The following is an 18,589-nucleotide window of genomic DNA, read 5'->3' as shown; positions in this document are numbered from 1 at the left end:
TGTCTTAGATGCTCTGACATTATCAAGTGAATTTGAATGTCTCTGAGCTGAATCGTGTAATTTGAGTTGCTCAGTGACAAGTAGCAAGGACAGAGATAAGCAACAGCCAATGAGGAAATCAGGAGGAAATCTGTGCAGCAGCAGCCTGTTCCTAGTTGTATCATCCATCTCTTTGTGTGGGAGTGTAAGGGACAAATTTCAGCACAATAATAATGCTTTCATAAGATATTATTTGGCATGTCATAGCTATAAGACTATTAGGCGTGACAAAAATAACAAACAAACATGCCGTTGCTCCTACAAGTATTGTTCACTTGGCTTTGGATGATGTGTGTGCAGAAATATGTGGACCTACAGTACAGTACTGTGCAAAAGTCCTGAGTCAGCCCATTTCTTCATGTTTTGTTTCAGTCCCAGTCCCTGACCAGTTTCAGTGGAATGCTTTTATTTGTTTGAATAGCCACTTAGTGACCTATGAATCATTCAAGCCTTCATTCGAACTTAATGCATGAATCAGTGAGAAACAGGTGAAGATGATGACCGGTGATTAGGACTGTATACTTGTGATACTGATGCTGAGTGCTCGGAACCGAAAAGAGGGGAAATGAGGTTGCTGCTGGCATAAACAACTATTTCCTAAATTCTATCTTTAGGCACTGTGCAGCCTGTTGCAATAAAACATTTGTTCTTGTTTCTTTAATGTAATATGCATCAATTATTTTTTTAATATAAATAAACAAGTGGTGGCTCAAGTATTTGTATATACAGTACTGTAAATATATTGACCAAGGTCTGACCATTATTAGAAATGGACTGTCTATGGGAGCAAGTACACAGATAAAGACGTGTATGTTAACGTTTAGATTGAAGAAGCAGGTGGCTGTCTAAAGGTTAATAAAATATGCGTTTAATTATTATTACAATTACAATTATTACAAAAAGAATGTACCAGATCTGTTCATATCGATGCAATAAAATGCAGTGATATTTTCGTTGTGAATTCATCTGAGATGCCTTTCTCTCATTTGTTTAGGGTTGCTTGCTTCAGATGATTAATATTTAATTTCAGTTATTTCTTTTGCATTGCAAATGTGTAATCGGATTCTTTTCTTCCTTCTTCCAGGTCAATGGGACTGAAATTGAATACGAATTTGAAGAAATTACGCTGGAGCGGGTAAGTCAGCGCGGTGGCCCGTTAATTCATTCAGATGCACAATTGTGGGCTCGCACACGCATTTATAAATACGGAATAAATCATAGCTTTCTTCTCCAGATGAATCACTCGCTGGATGATTGTGTGGCATTTTCTGCATTCATCTTCCTTAAGCGGCAGGAAATTAAAGGAATACTCCAGCTTTGTTTTACTTAATCTTTATCCACTGCATCCACAGTGTGTGTGTGTGTGTGTGTGTGATTACCACAGACAATAATTCTGACTAATTTCTCAGCGCCTCGAGAAGGAGAGAACACATGCTTACTTAAGGCAGCTGTTGAAATGCGTCATTAAATGTTGTGAAATCAAAACTCGAAATTCGCAACTATTACACTCAACAAAAAAGCTACTGTAGGTATTATTATTATTATTATTATTATTACAATAATAATAATAATAATAATAATAATAATAATGCATTTTAATTGTAGGTGCCTTTAAGCACTGAAGGTCACCACACAAAGAAAAAAAAAAACAAAAAAAAAAAAACCACTGAGTAACAATAACAACGGCCAGCAAAAATAAATAAATGGATAAATAATTACAGTATATGATTAAAGAGCATTTACTAGTATTTATCTCAAATATAATTATATATAAAAGTTTGATTTGAGTTCAGCCTGGATAAGCCTTACTGAAAAGATGGGATTTAAGATGTGATTTGAAAGTGATTAGAGAGCCTGTGCTGCAGATTCTTTCTGAAAGGGGACTTCAGAGACAAGGAGTGGAGTGACTAAAGGTTCTAGAACCCATGGTAGAGGGTGTACAGCGAAGCCTAGCCGAAAAAGAGGGAAGAGTGTGAGAACGGATGTAAGAGGTGGAGCGAGGTTCTGGAGTAGAATCTACATGATGCATATACTGTAGGCTATTGGGGTTATGATACGAGCAGCATTAGTTGAAGTTCATGGAAGAGTTTTTTTATAGTAGACCAGATAAAAGTGAATTGTGATTAATAATTAATGCGGGAGGTGACGTGCACGAGTGAGAATGGCAGCAGATTGTAAGGTAAGGAATGGGGGGACATGAGCAATGCTGCAGAGATGAAAGAAGCATGACCTGGAGCTGTCAAAAATGTCCCCTAAGTTTTTAACCTGGAGGGACAGAGGACGTGTGATACCATCAATACAAAGGAAAAAACTTTTAGACTTGAATTGGGTAGATTTTAAACCTACTATATAAGGAGAATCTCTGTCTTATTGCTATTTAGGTAAAAGAAATTGTACTGTATTTAATTCAAGCACTTGGTGAGACAGGGGGGTGGAAGGACAGAGTCGGGCTTCTGGTGTAGATGGGAAGATTTGGATGACAAATGAAAGTATTAACACTAAAAAAAAGGACTAATTTATGATAGGCTGATCAGATACAGCACAGTCAAAAGGTACAAAAGCAGTTTTTCACTAGTGCTTGGATACAATCAAGGTAGAAAATTTCTCAGTACGCTGGAGTCATAATCAGACTGCCAGTTTCAGGTCTGAAACGTTGGCCTCCCAGGAACTCCTTTAATGACCCAAACATTTAGAAATGATTAGGAGCAAGGTCAGGTCTGTTGGTAATGTGCAAGTGGTGTTTGTGAATGAATGTGTGTATCAGATGCATCTGTTCTGCAAAATTGATGTACAAGTTTTAAGGATCAGACGTTCTACTAGATGAATGTTTATGAAAACGACTGCAGTGAGCTCTGAGCTACCTCAGCTGGGATCATCATTCATGGACTTATAGCCTTTTTAAATGTTTTCATCAATGAGAATTTTTGCTCATTCAGCATTAGTGAGGTCAGGCTCTGATGTTGAGCCTAAATGTCTAGAATGCAATCCGCATTTCATTTCATTGCATGTTCTCCCCGTGCATGTTGGGTTTCCTCCAGGTTCTCCAATGTGGGTGTGAATGTTGACCGGAGGTTCTACCACAGTTATACAAATGGGAATAAATACAATGGTCGCCATTGGCCTCAACATTGCCTAGTTGGACTGCAGAGGTACCTAGAGGGATGGATAGGCTCCACAGCCTATTTTTAATAAAAATCTCTGATAATGCTCCTTCAGCAGTCATTTTGGAATAAGCTCCTTGTAAAAATCTATTAGAAAGTTACATTACTTAAAGCTTTCTAGTTGAACTGACACATACTGTACTTACTGTAGCCATGTTGTTACAGACAAACATACTTTTTTTTCGCTGATAGCTCGTGGGATAAACAGTGTGCTCCACAGGCTGCATTAGGCCTAATTGATAACGGAGCTGTGCACTCGCTGGCACAGACAGCCCTGGGTAGGAGGTTCTTAATTGGGACTCTCTGTTTGCATGTAAAATAGTGAGCTCTCTAGACAGGACGTGTGTGTGTGAGGGGTAGCCAGCTGCAGGTGACATCTTGACAGGTGTAATTGGATCCACAGGTCTGAAGATGATCCGGTGACAATAGCAAACGTCAGCAGGAGCAAAGGGAGCGCTGATTTGTCAAACACTAGCGCCTGGAGGCCGAGAGTCTCTGCCTGCATCTCCCTGTGGGATGAACTGAGATAAAAAAAGCTATTAAAAATGGATACAGCCGTAACACTGCAGCTGTTCTTCTCACATTCTTATTTCCTCTGTCGCTGTAATCCATATTACACTCCCCTCCACTTCCTCTCCACGTGGATATTATCACTAATTCATCTGACCTGATATAGCTCAGAGTGCGTTCGCTCCTTCTGCCCTGCATCCTGTCATCCACCGCCCCCTGGAGACAGCGGCGCTTTAATCACAAGAGCCTTTTTCGAGTCTTCCCGCATGCCAATTAATCAAAGCTCCAAGAAATGACAGTTTGCATGACGCTGCCGTGTCTCGAGCATTTCCCTTCCTTGCACGGCCGCTCTAATAAACACAGCTCGGCTGAGTGAGTATAATTAGCTCCAATCTGCTGCTCTCTGGGGCTGTTCGGCTGTTTATCAGCCAGAGAATCAATTACGGTGCATCACTTTCATGCTCATCCCTCACAGGAATGTTAGTCAGAGTATTTGATTATGATTTCCAGGTACGTTCCATACTTCATGTCTAGTCCGGTAAGATTTCGAGCAAGAGGTTAAACAGTAGTTATTAGCTTCCCAAGCTCTGTGTAACTACTGATGAGTCATTACTTTTTGGTTTTCAATGACTCACTTTTCAATAATTACTTTACATGATTCTTTCTTACTTTATTTCTGATCTATTGATACTTGTGATTGGTAAGCTGTATGACGTATGCAGTGCTTCTCAGGGTGAGAATTTTTTGTGCATTATACTGTAGGAATCCTGTACGTCTTGGACATGGGTCAAGCTTATGGGACTAGTATGTGAATTATCATTATCCAAGGTGTGCACCAATATGCTCTCGACACACAGCAGAGTTAATAATAAATGTATGAGAAACAAAATTATATAATCAGTGTCACTTTCTCAACCACTTACCAAGACAACAATGAAGATGTAAGATGATGGTGATATAGTGGAGACCCTTCACTTATTACTTTGCTATTGGTTCTAAACAAGAAAATGAGAGGATGAGAATAACTCAGTTGGGATCCACTTCGGGAGGGGTTAGGCTCTAGATCTATAATGTCCGCTCCGGTCTAACAATGTTCACAGAAATTATGCAAACTTGCTTTGGGTAAAATGCAAGTGGGGGTGCAAGTCAAACCAGGACTTGTGATGAAAGTTTTTGTGAATGAAGACGTAAAACCGATTGACAAACTGTACAGAAGTGATGAGACTCATAGATGTAGTAAAGCATATGAATGGTGCAAACATTTTTATGTCCATGAATGACGATCTTGGCCAAATTGACTCAGAGCTCACTGCATTCATTCCCCTGAACATTCAGTGTCTGATCCTTGAAATTCAACATAAAGCTTTTCACTATCTTGCAGCTGTACACACAATCATTTATAAACACCACTTTAACATTACGGCTGGAACTTGGCTGGGAGTTATTGCCATATCCATGTAGGGTCCTGACTTCGCTCCAAGCCATTTCCACATGTTTGGGCCATTAAAGAAGTTCGTGGGAGGCCAGCATTTCAGTCGCAAAGCAGGCAGTCCAATCCGAGGGAACTTTCCGTCTTTGATGGTATCCAAGCACTAGTAAAACACCCGAATAAGTGCATCAGTGTAGCAGGGGGTTATAATGGTAGCTTTTACTTTCATAAGTGTGTTCTGTTATTCTGCACAATAATACGTTTTAATTTGACTTGAACGCCCTCTCGTATTTTTGATGTTATTTAATATATTTAGTGTGTCAAGTCTCCACACTAGACAATTCTACTTATGGTAAAATAAAATATGATAAAAAGTAGACAAAATAGGTTGTAGACAAATTGTCACAATTATTATGGATGTACTTGTATAATAATGTAAAGTAAAAAAATTATATATATATATATATATATATATATATATATATATGTATATATATATATATATATATATATATATCTTGAATAGTATGTAATATTACCATAGTTTTATATATATATATATATATATATATATATATATATATATATATCACAATAATATTATCAATAATTAGAAGGCATACAAAAAGTCATAATACTATGTTTAGTAATATATATTATGCACAGTATTATTCTTATAAATTATTATTCTAATTTAGCACATTATTTTTATGCATTTGCAAAACTGAAGAGGTTTTTTTTTTTATCACTTTCAGGCAGGTTTATTTAAGGGAATGTTTTTCTTTAATTTTTCATACCTAGCTCTACTCACTGCTTGTCTGCTTGGATAATTAGCACTAATCAGGACAGGCGTGCTAATGAAGCACCTGGAATCTTTTTTTAAAATCAGCACGTAATCAACAGACTTGGGTTTTGTGGCATCGCCTATATGATGTGTACAAGCAGAGTGGCTGCTTCTTGTGATATATTGAGCATGCTATCTCCGTATGATCAGGTTGAAATATTTGTATTACTATGTATACTGCATCATTTATTTTCATGTTTGAGTCTCTTTGAAAATGTTTTTATGTATTTATTTATTTATTTATTTATTCATCCATCCATCCATGTCTCACAGTATACTTGTGCTCTTTTCTGTCCACAGGGTAACTCAGGGTTGGGGTTCAGTATAGCGGGTGGGACAGATAATCCACACATCGGAGACGATCCTGGAATCTTCATCACTAAGATCATCCCCGGTGGGGCGGCGGCTGAGGACGGCAGGCTCCGGTGAGTAACACAGTTTGGTGATTGTGTAAAGGCGTATGCAGATTGCCTGATGAAGATGAACTGAAAAGAACATTACATCCACCTTCTTGTGTAACACACTGAACACTGTCTAGTTTCTGGTCTTTGATAATGTTTAACATGTTTTACACCATGCTTTCCCCTCTCTCCCTCTCTCTCTCTCTCTCTCATTTTGTCAGTGATTAAGAATGAGCTCTGTATCGCAGTCCTAATGCCTCTCCAGAGGGCAGATCTGCAGCACACACAAACCTACACACATGCACACACTTATTTAATTCATTGCAGCTTTGTAAGGAAATGGACAGGGTCATTAGAGCAGATCCAAAAGATGAGAGTTTGGTGTGATGGGAAACTGTTTTTCAGGACATTGTGGTTCTGCAAGATGCTTATCATTAGTTTAGGAGCAGATCGAGAGGGTTATTATAATGCAGGCAGGCATAATTATGTAGTGTGGAGAAGAAGAGAAGGCAGCCTTGTTTTTGTGTCTGTGCGTGTGTGTGTGTCTGTGTGTGTGTGTATTTGCTGTTAAAAGTAGCTATGTTTATCCTTCTTTTGTTGCATAATTCTCCCTGGTTTTATTTTTCTCCACACTATACCCCTCCTCATAAGTCTTTTACAATCTCCTTTATTCTTTATCTTGCAACAGAAAAGAGGCTAGTACAGTTTGTTATATAGATATCTTTTTTTTTTTTCGTTTTTTAATATACAGTACTGTGCTAAAGTGGAGCCACCCCTTATTATTTTATATTTTGTTTCCAAAGAGACAGAATTTCATGTATTTATTTAATGTAGTCTTGAGGAATCTTTGTCAGGGACTTTTTTTGGCTCTTACCTTCAGTCCAGTCCATGTACCAGAGGAGTTTCAATGTTTTTGTTTGTTAAGCCATGCATCATTTAAGCATAAAAAACATCTAACTTAAGACATGAACCAGTGAGAATCAAGTGCAGATTGTGACAGATGATCAGGTGATTAGATTACTGGTGATGAATGCAGATGAGAGGAGAAATGAGGTTGCTGCTGAGGTTGTTACATAATTAACAGTTTTTAAATTGTATCTTTATGCACATTGCATTCTGTCGCAGTAAAATATTTGTTCCCATTTCTTTAATTGAATCTATACAGCGTAATTTAATGTAAAATATGAGAAAATAAGGCTCAAGGCTTTTGCACAGTGCTGAGATCCAGTGCAAAGATCAACTATAACTGTTTATATTTAAAATTCTTTCAACCTTATAATTATATAATAAAAATAATTATTATAATAATAATAATACATAGTAATACGTTTGTATTCTTAAGAAGAAAATAAATATCTGTTTGAAAATAAAAAGAAACTAATAGAGAAAAAAATGACCTTCGCAAATTACCACCATTTGGCAATTACAGCTTTGAGACATCTGAGTATATAAATAACCTCATATATACTGTATATATGTGTGTGTGTGTGAGGTTAAGAAGTATTTAATCACCCTGTGATTTTGCAAGTTCTCTTACTTAGAAATTATGGAGGGGTCTACGATTTCAGCATAGGTGCATTTCCACTGTGAGAGACAGAATCTAAAAAGAAAAACACGGAAATCACATTGTATGATTTTTTTAACAATTTATTTGTTACCTACCTGACCTGCAACACTTTTTGACCTGCTGTTTTCTCTCGTACAATCCTTATCATTAGTCTGAGAGTGCATTCTGGAATCCTGCATGAGGTCGATGTCCGGTGATGATTAGCTGTGCTTCTGTCACTTTACACCTGCATCTTTAAAGTGTTTACTACGGCTGTGCAGCTTTCTTTTTTTTAAATATATATAATTTCCTGTTATACTAATGCACTCATGTCACTAGTGCTTGATTACCTTCAAAGTAGTAGAGTTTGATCAGTACTCCAGAGCTGCGATCGGACTGTCTGCTCTACGTCTGAAACGCTGGAACTTCAGGAACTCCTTGAATGCCCCAAACATGTGGAAATGCCTTGGAGTGAGGTCAGGGCTGTATGAGGGATGTGGCAAGTACTCCCACATCCTCTTAAAGTTATAACTTTACTGCAGCTCAACTTATCAACGTCCTGTGCTTTAAGTCTTCAATATATTTCAATCAATGTTATGCATTAACTCAAAGACATTTCATCACAAGTCCCAGTTTGACTTGAACGCTCCTCGTACAAAGTCAAAGGACGTAGGTTTTTGTCTAAATTGAACTGTATTTTTGTTTTTAAATTTTAGGAAATATAAACAGGGTAACCATTTTAATAGAAGAATAGCAAGAATTTGGGGGTGAGAGAGGATTGGGACAGTAAGATACATAAGATGTCCACTTATATGTAAAATATAAGAGAAGCCTCTGTCGCCTTGAAGATTGTGTTCACCTTTGCATCTGGTTCCGTTTAAAGATTTCTTCCCCACTTTGTGAGTGAGATTTTCCTTGCATCTGTCTCTTCTCATTTTGTTCTGCTCACTGGGGGTCTAAATCTTTACCCGGCTTTCTGTGAAGCCGCTTCGTGACAGTGTACGATGTTAAAAGCGCTGTAGAAATAAAGTGCAATTGATTTTTTAATCCTTTTTTCCAATACATTCAGTATACCTCGTCACACTCTGCCACGTTCTGCTTTGAGGTGTGGGTCTCAGCTGCTTGAGCATGCCTCAAGAGATAGTTGTTCTTGCACCAAAGACTGCGACACTAAAGGCTTGAAATCTGAACGTTCCAATACAGTGCTAAAGCATATCCACTCTGTATATGTGTTTGTTTGTTTGCAGGGTGAATGACTGTATCCTGCGTGTTAATGAAGTAGACGTGTCCGAGGTGTCCCACAGCAGAGCCGTGGAGGCGCTGAAGGTGGCTGGCTCTATCGTTCGACTTTACGTACGCAGAAGGAGACCCATGCTGGAGACCATCGTCGAGATCAAACTCGTCAAGGGACCAAAAGGTTCTAAAAAATTGGGATTTTTACGTCTTTCTAGATGATAGGGTTTACAATTGTCTCTTCTCTCCTTTTGGATCACTTTATTCATGTAGAGAAATTTATGCTACATTGGCCCAATTTACACCTGGACATCTACACGCATCCAATAAACAGCACCATGTGCAGATGTAAATGGGGTCTAATGTGTCTCAATGGTGTAGTGTGATTCGGTCACTCAAGTTGGATATCCTTGATGGAAGTCTTGGACGCATACTGTATGGCAAAATCAGATTTGTAGTGTGAGCAAAAATGTGTCTTCATTTCTTCCAGACGTCAACAAAGGACCAACTATGTCATTTCCCCATCTGGAAAATATTCAATAATTGCAGGAGTGTCTGGAAATTGCTCTAAAGAGCAAAGCTCGCTGGAGCTAGGCTAATGAACAAAGACAATGCTGTAACAGCAAAGACGAAAACATCTCCTTTTTATAACTCCGATTGTTGTCTCACCTGTCATTCATTTCTAAGTTTTGTTAGCAGACCATGTAATTAAATCTTTTAAACGGTCCATAATACGGTAGTATGAACTGGGAGTCCCATGTCATTTCTGCATTTGCAACTGTCCACTTGTGATCCGGTCACCCAGGACCCATGAAAATGTATGCGGTCAAGACATGAAATGCAATGCATACAGTATATGGTTTTATCTTATAGAAATTATGTTGCAAAATAGTGTCTCATAGTCTCCTTATTGAAAAAATAATGTGTTGATTTCATTTAAAGCCTTAAAACTGTGTCTGAAGTAATGTGTGTTGTCTTGAAATGCAATTTGCAGCATGGTTCGAAAACTAGACTGAGGAAATTGCCTGGGTTAAAAATCAATAGTGCACAAGTTTAGTGGTGTCAATGAGCAGTATCTGATGACTCTCAGATTTTGCAAGGCTATTAAAACTCTGCTAAACTGTTTTTCTTTTTTTAATAAAAACTTTTTGGGATTTAGCAAGAGAGAAATACTCGGTTTCAGTAAACCTTAAACTGGCTGAATGTATTAGTTGATGTCGGTTACAATTAACTGTTATTCATTGCTACAACTTTAGATAACCACTTTATTATTTGCAGTGTTGATGATTAGACATTCTATGTATTTTTTTTAGAGGGGAACATACGTTTTAATCAAGGGGAAAAAAAAAAGAGAAAAAAAAAAGCCCAGATTGTTGTTTCAACTTCTAAGAGCTCCAAATTACCTGTCCTCCAGACGAAGACGAAGGTCTGTTTGACTTTTAATTTGACCATTAATCCTGTACATTTCTGTGTGAAGGTGCAGTGGTGGCTCAAGCAGTTGTGACTCTGGGTTGCTGATTTGAGGGTCAGATGTTCAAGTCAAGTCACCAACACAAAGTCACCACTGTTGGATCATTGGGCAACACCCTTAACCTACGCCTAATATACAGTATAACCCAGCCATTGCATACAGTGCTGGTCCCTAGCCTGGTTAGAAAATGGAAGAGTTGTCACTGTCAAGGCATCTGACATTATACCTGTGATAAAAGCATAAAAGATAGAGTACAAAGCCCAAGAAAGAAAAAAAAGCATTTCTATGTGACTTGCCTCAGGACAAAAATGAACATTCTTTTTAGTTTGCATTTCAAGGCAACATGTATTTCTCTCGTGCAGTGCATAAACCCTCTTCCTTGCCAAAATGTCAGAGGAAAATGAAATACAAGATCCTCCCACTTATACATACTGTAACTAAGCTATTTGCTATGTGTGCTGCTTGTGTACAAGATGTGGTTAGAAGCACAGAGGCAAACTAAATGCTTTTTAACTACAGTACATATGCTGCTTTGATGTATTATTTAGAAATCCAATAAAACGACCCATTACATACGCACTGATATACTTAGTGTAATGAATGATCACTGAAACATAAACACAATTAACTTTAATTCTATTCTCTATTTTGGTTATTTAAATAGATTTTAAGTTGAATGAATCTATTTTTGCTGTCTTATAAAAACTGCTGGATGAATGGAGTCAAACAAGTTCCCATGACATCTTGAAGGAGCAGTAAATCCGTTACTAGATATTATTGTACAAGATAGTAAGAGAACACGATCATTGTTATCCTGTGTGTAACATATCACAACCATATACTAAATTGGTTCAATTCCCCTTTCCATCTCTGATGCTTGTTCATTACTATCATGGTCTGCTGCATGGTCTGCTAGAAAAATAATTGTTAGAAATGGCCAAATTAGCTGTCTGGAAGTTGGATGGATGATGCTCAGAGCTATTAAATGTTGAATGTGAATATGACAGGCTAGTTATTAGCTGATTATTAATGTCATTTTTGTATTTTTTTTATTAGTCAGGGATTTTTTTTTCTTTTGTATGGAGTTGTTGTCATGGTACTCCATGGTCATTTTTTTTTTTTAACGACTCAGGAAACATACTTTTAATTAGGATGAATTTTTATGAACTCGTGGCATGGCTATCAGTAAGGTAGGTGATTTATGTGATGTTCTCTCCTGCAGGGCTGGGGTTCAGTATTGCGGGGGGAGTTGGTAACCAGCACATTCCAGGTGATAACAGCATCTATGTCACTAAGATAATTGATGGAGGAGCAGCGCAGAAGGATTGCAGGTTACAGGTTGGAGACAGGCTTCTCATGGTGAGTACACATTTAGGCATTTAACTTAAACCAGCCAATAAATGATTTTTTTTATTATTGAAAACATTTTTATTGAAGTTGGGAGAAGCTAACCCAAATAACCCCAAAAAAAGAAACTGATAGGTCAATGATTAAAGATTGCCAGTGACTCGGCTTTACGGACATCTAAGCCACCACCTACCCACCTACAGTAGGTGCCGGAACGGAAAATAGTCTAGATGCATATCTTCCCCAATCCCTGAGAGATGCTGGTACTAGTCAAGCAGCACTGGAGGATTGGAGAGAACCTGATGCAGTGCGGGAATACGGCAACCTTTTCTACTCACAGCTAGACCTATTTTGCAACCATACTGTTTAGTCAAAAACTTTATCTAGTAGGAAAAAAACTTTATATACAACTTACATTTCATTCAATGTGAGAATGTATTGTAGAATTCCTGGTTTTGGGATGGTGTCCTCAAGTGACCTCAAATCAATATGGCAGCTCAATCAACATAAACAATATATTCACTAGCTTAAACAATACTATTTTCGAGGCAAAAAATGTACAAAGCAAGGCGGCAGGGTGGCTTAATGGTTAGAACTGTCACCTCACACCTTCAGGGTCCGGGTTCGATTGCCGTCTTTAAGTGCATGGAGTTTGCATGTTCTCCCAGTGCTTGGTGGGTTTTCTCCATTTCTTCCAGTTTTTTTTCCACAGTCCAAAGTCATGCAGATTAGGCTAATTGATGTTCCCAAATTGCCCATAGTGTGTGTGTGTGTGTGTGTGTGTGTGTGTGTCCTGCGATGGATTGGCACTCTTGTCCATGGTTTACCCCGCCACGTACCCTAAGTCTCCTGGGATAGGCTGGAGGGCTATAACCCTCTATAAAGGATTGAGCGGTATAGACGATGAGTGAGTGAGTAAGAATGTAAAAAACTCCTGGCTAGATTATTGTTTACAAAAGACAAATAAATAAAACACAGTGATACTTAAAATCACGTAATTAGATGTTTTTTAATTAAAAACAAAAAAATTACTAGATAGATCATTTTTGTTCCGCGTACTGGTTCTATGCTAACTCTTTAATATACAACTATATATATATATATATATATATATATATATATATATATTTTTTTTTTTTTTTTTTTTTTTTTTTTGCCCGCTGACATTTTTGCGATATATGTATATATATATACAGTAGAACCTTGGATTACGAGTAACGCAGTTTACGAGTGTTCCGGAAGACGAGCAAAGATTTTTAATAAATTTTGACTTAAAAAATAAGCGTTGTCGTGGTTTACGAGCTCCGAGTATCATGTATAACGCATGAGCTTCTTGTTTTTACACTGAGCATCGCGTCATCTTAACTGAGCCAACGGTGTTTCTCTCTCTGACGCTGCGGGTAATCATCTCCCCTGCTGGGTCTTAGTGCTTTTCTCTTACTGGTATAATCGATCCGTGTGTGTGTGTTTCTTTCTCTTGCGCTGCAGAGTGTGTGTGTTATGTGTGCGTGCGCGTAATTTGACACCATGCCGGTTCACACACACTCTCTCTCTCTCTCGCCTTTAATGTGTGTGTGTGTGTGTGTGTGTGTGCGTGTGTGTGCGTGTGTGTGCGTGTGTGTGTGTGTGTGTGTGTGTGTATGAAAAACAGAGAGGGGGTGCTTCACTCACACACAACCGGCACGGTGCCAAATTACGCTCGCGCACACACATAACACACACTCAGCAGTGCAGGAGAGAGAAAAACACACACACACTGTGCGCATAAATGAAAACACTTATTGGTCGGGATTTATTTTTACTTTTTTTAAGGTAACATGCAGGTTAATTTGTTTTATTTTTACTTTATATTTTTTGTTAATTATTTTTATGTATTTATTTTTTTGGGGCTGTGGAACAAAAAATTTTAAATTCTATTATTTCTTATGGGAAAATGTGCTTTGATTTATGAGTGTTTTGGTATACGATCCCGCTTCCTGAACGAATTATGCTCGTAATCTGAGGTTCCAGTGTGTGTGTGTGTATGATGCAAAGTGAGATTTTCAGGTGCCGCAGTTTTTAAATGTAATTACAACTTAAGTCGTAAATAAGTCGTAACAGTATGTTGCATCAAAGAAATACTACAGTAATGGTCATTTCCACAACCGAGTACTTTATACAACAAACATTAAAAATCTGAACCAGAGCCATTGACATTTACTGTATAATAATTAGTTTTAAAAAACATTAATTAAATGTTGTTTAGACAGACGATCAAGTTCATCAGCTTTTATTTGTACAAAGAATGAACTAGTATATACCCTGTTTTAGTTTGTATCTGTTTATTGTTATTATTTTTTATTGAAAAAAAAGTTTTAAAAAAAGTTTAAAAAAAGAAATTACTGGAAAAATTGACTTTCAGAATCGAACATTAGAATAACTCAAAAAAATAAATTGTCTTACGTTTGTGTAAATGTTAAATAGGAGTTGTGATTTCATAAATTTTGAAAAGATGATGCCGGCTGGGAACTGCACCTACAGTATGTCTGACATTATATGAAAAGGATGTACTGTATTGAACTGAGAGGTAAACAATACTGTTCAATATTGGACAGTGATGTAATACATACTGTAGTAACATGATACTGTGCCTACAGACAAACAACTTCTTCTTTTTTTTTTCCAGGTTAATAACTACACTCTGGAGGAGGTGACCCATGAGGAGGCAGTAGCCATACTGAAGAACACGTCAGATGTTGTGTATTTAAAGGTGGGAAAGCCCACAAGTGTTTACCTTTCAGATCCCTATGGGCCTCCCGATATTACCCACTGTGAGTAGAAACGAACACACTGTCACACACTTCTGCATCAGTAATAATATAACTGGTATGATTAATAAACAGCAGGGAATGTGTCAGTGGTATACAGCTTCTGATAAATGTGTTTATTTCGAAAGTGGAATGTTGTAGTGCCGATGAAGAGTGAAAAGTGACTGGTTCGGAAATTAATTGGTTCTGTAATAATTAGGGTTTATAAAATATCATAAGCAGCTGTACTGTTTGCTGGCTTCCTACTCCCTTCTATCGTTTCTAATATCTCTCCCTTCCATTCACTCCTATCCTCTCCCCTCCTGGTCCTGCTCTCCTTTTCTCATCACTTTTCTCTCCTTATTCTATTCCGTCTTCTCATACCCTCTCCTCTCAATCTATCCGTCTCTTCCTCTGTCCTCATCTGCAGCATTTTCCCCTGCTATGGATAATCATATCTCTGGTAATAACGGGACTCTGGAGTATAAGTCCAGTCTTCCTCCCATCTCTCCTGGACGCTACTCGCCCCTGCCGCGCCACCTGCTGGGGGAGGAGGACATTAACAGGTTGGATGGCTTTTCATTCTTACGGTAAATCCCTCCTCTCTCTGCCAGATGCCACAGTTGACAGGTAGAATCTGTGTAGATTCCCTCCTTCCCAGTGTGTCACTGTGTGGAAATCCCAAAAAGCCATGCAGGAGGACCCATCACACGCTTGGGATGGCATCGCTTTGGGATTTCGTGCCCCTCTTGTTCCACTTCGTCCACCCCTGTTAGTCCACTTCTCTGTCTCTGGTGTTGTTCCTCCTTTTAAAACATTCTGTATGAATGTGTGTGGGCTCTTTGCTAAAATAAATGAATGTGTATTTAACTGGACTTACTGTAGCCCTGAGACTGGCCACAGTACAGCACATGTTGTACCTTTATTTTTACTGCCTAATGGGAGATTTGATCTACAGTTACATTTCCCAAAGTGTCTATAATTTCGGTTAATACGTTAAATATAAGGTGAAAGTCTTGAGCCGGTCTTATTTCTGCAGAGAGCAGATGGTGTCCAGGTTCATTCGTTTGTCTGTGTGCATTTTTTTTTGAGGGGATATTTTAAGAGCCATATGGTTCCTTCAGGGCAGGAGGATATTTTTTGACTGGCTGCTCAGCGTAAAAACCTGAGGGTAGCTGGCCAGAACCGGCCTTGATGAGGGACTTTTAGAAATCTCACAGGACTTGAAACAGACAGAGTAAAACAGCAAAACTAACAGAATTCTCTGCTGTAAATACCTAATTTCAATCAGAGCGTTTCAAAATCCAAAGTGTTTAATTCCTCTTATCATTTGCCAACAAGGTCAGTTATTAATTCTTCAAGGACAACATGTTGTTTTTTAAAACTATTTATAGTTTAATTTAATGTTAGGAAATGACCATGACATAAGTTAGCATATTTTATCCATTAGTTTATACAGTAGTAGATGTGAACAACCACGATTCTCTCGTCAGCGTCTTTTTCCCTTAAGACAAAAATTCAACAATGGATATGATTTTACCTAAATATGCTTGGGATTTTGCTCTGGAGGATGGCAAGCAGTGGGTTTAGCTCTACAGTATTTATTGAGGTCTAGAAGGAGGAAGAAAAGCCAGATGTGTTGCTGCAGCTGTTGCTAGCACTGCAACAAAATCCCTACGCTGGCCATGCTACTGTAACCTGTGTATTCACATGAATTTCAATCTGAGCATTTACATTCAAGTCACATGACCATGTTTTGGCTACGCGATTTAGGACCAAATACAGAAGTGACTCAGATCTGATTTAAAAAACATTAGATCTTTGTCACGTATGTGAACATCGCCTGTTAATTGTTAAATTAAAGAATGATCATAATATCACACACTCACGGTAGCATTGGCACTATGTTAATTGCAAAAAATAATAATTGTGTGTGTGTGTGTGTGTGTGTGTGGTTGGGAGGCATGCCAGTCATATGGGTGCTGCATTAATAAAATAAGCTTTCAGTATGACTGTTAAGTTGGACGAGGATAATGTGGAATGTGTATAAAGCTAATTTGATTATTAGACAAAGATGAAAAGTATTAGTAATGGCCTGTAAAGGGTGTTAGCAGAGGATCCCTCAATGAGCTGTAAGTCTGGGATTAAAGCTGCATCCTTGTGCTTGATTACGAGCAGGTGCCTCTGCTAAGCTTGCTTAATCTCCATTCTCAGACCCCTGATCTCCTGGTAATGCGGTAAACGAAGAGCTCTAAATATAGTGCACAGAGAGTAACAGTTAAAGTCCATAAAGCTAATACATGTAATGGAAGGTCACCAGGTTTTGACTTTAGATTCTTTATCAAGTAACCGGAAGGAAAATCAGTCCGGATTAGGATGATTAGCATTGCAAAGTTTCTTACACTTTTGCATAATAAATGTGAATGTGTGCCATACTGTAGCTCTACAGATATGAATAATGGATTGGCTCTGACAGAAGGTACTGTAGAGCTCTGTGCGAGTGAGTGTGTGTGTGGTGACCAAGCGTCCCCACAAGGATAGAAATATAGGATTTATTATAAAGTACTTATATTTGTATTAAAAAACAATAAAGATTAGATTTGTAGATGTGTGTGTGGGGGGGGGGGGGGCTACAGTATATATATGAAACCTTTTTTCTGGCATACTTTTACACACCCACCTATAAATTTACCAAAGTCACACACACTTTCACCAACATAAATGATTCAGTTCAGTGGAACACACTCTCCATACCAGTACCGTCTTATCTTCTCACACACAATAATTACTGCCAGAAGAACAAAAACCTTTCCTTCTAGGAAAACGCTGTCTAATTCCTCCATTGATTGCTTCCTGCATCACATGTAAAAGATATCCAAGTGATTTCACCCAAAATGGCTCAGGTTCCCAGTCCTCATTTAGTTTACTTGAACAGCAGTCAAGCCTTATTTCAGCTTATTTAGTATTCTGACATGCTGGGCCTTAGATATCCTGCTTTCCGCACCGTTTTAGATAATGTTAAAGACTTCAACATCTAAGAACACATAAAACTGCATGTGCCATTGTGAGGTATTTAAGCCAGAGCTATAACTATATACTGCTCTGTACTCATATAATCACATCTTGACTGTAGAGGAAAAGACAATTAAGAAGGAGGTAGCGAACGACAGGGAGGGTAAGGAGGAGAAGAAGAAAACATTAAAGAATACAGTACATACTGTAGTACAGTAATAACCCAGCATACTGTAAACCGATAATACAACTAAAGATGTTCAGAATAAAGTTTTCAAGGCAAGATCAAACTTTTATAATGAGTTGTTTGGAATAAGATCAAATACTGATTCAATTGTGAGTGCATCTTTCACAAGCGCTCTTAAACATTTTATAACCAGGTACCACTTCAACAGTATTACACCGTAAATACAGTACCATGGACCCCTTTGTAGCTTTTCCACTGACCGAACACATTAGGTTGTTTTAATTAAAACAATGCCGTCAATCAATTGAAAAAATATAATCACGATTAATCACAATTTTAAAATGCTCAGAGTTACATGTTTTATAAGCGTGCAATATTGGAATAGGAAAATGCATGGCAAACTGGTTAGAGGAAACAGATTATGCAGTTTTATAATAGCTCAAACATTAATATTTAACAAATGTTAACTTAAAATCTTTAGAATGGAACCGGCACTGGCCGGATAATAAGTGTATGGGGTGTGGCAATCCACCGATAGTGGGGCTTGAATAACAGTGCTACGATAATGTGAAGCCATTTGGGTCAAAATCATATGGTCATATGATTAATGTGTGCTAAAAAAT

General features: G+C 38.0%; 1 protein-coding gene across 27 annotated transcripts in view; it reads left to right on the top strand.

Moving 5' to 3' along the window:
• The window catches only part of dlg2 (discs, large homolog 2 (Drosophila)), a 277,019-nt gene that overhangs the window by 207,634 nt on the left and 50,796 nt on the right, over positions 1 to 18,589 (top strand). For 17 of the 27 annotated variants that reach the window (XM_053515546.1, XM_053515542.1, XM_053515548.1 and 14 more), the window contains 6 exons: positions 1,124 to 1,174; positions 6,284 to 6,408; positions 9,178 to 9,347; positions 11,857 to 11,993; positions 14,647 to 14,791; positions 15,198 to 15,357. In XM_053515546.1, coding sequence (XP_053371521.1) covers positions 1,124 to 1,174; positions 6,284 to 6,408; positions 9,178 to 9,347; positions 11,857 to 11,993; positions 14,647 to 14,791; positions 15,198 to 15,357 — 788 coding nt within the window. The remainder of the gene's footprint in view (positions 1 to 1,123; positions 1,175 to 6,283; positions 6,409 to 9,177; positions 9,348 to 11,856; positions 11,994 to 14,646; positions 14,792 to 15,197; positions 15,358 to 18,589) is intronic. The other 10 variants (XM_053515556.1, XM_053515568.1, XM_053515567.1 and 7 more) reach the window with 1 other exon arrangement.

This window comes from Clarias gariepinus, chromosome 17, assembly GCF_024256425.1.
Source record: "Clarias gariepinus isolate MV-2021 ecotype Netherlands chromosome 17, CGAR_prim_01v2, whole genome shotgun sequence".
NCBI classification, from domain to species: domain Eukaryota; kingdom Metazoa; phylum Chordata; class Actinopteri; order Siluriformes; family Clariidae; genus Clarias; species Clarias gariepinus.
The sequence above is the reverse complement of the archived record's forward strand: the minus strand, read 5'-3'. Positions and strand labels throughout refer to the sequence as shown.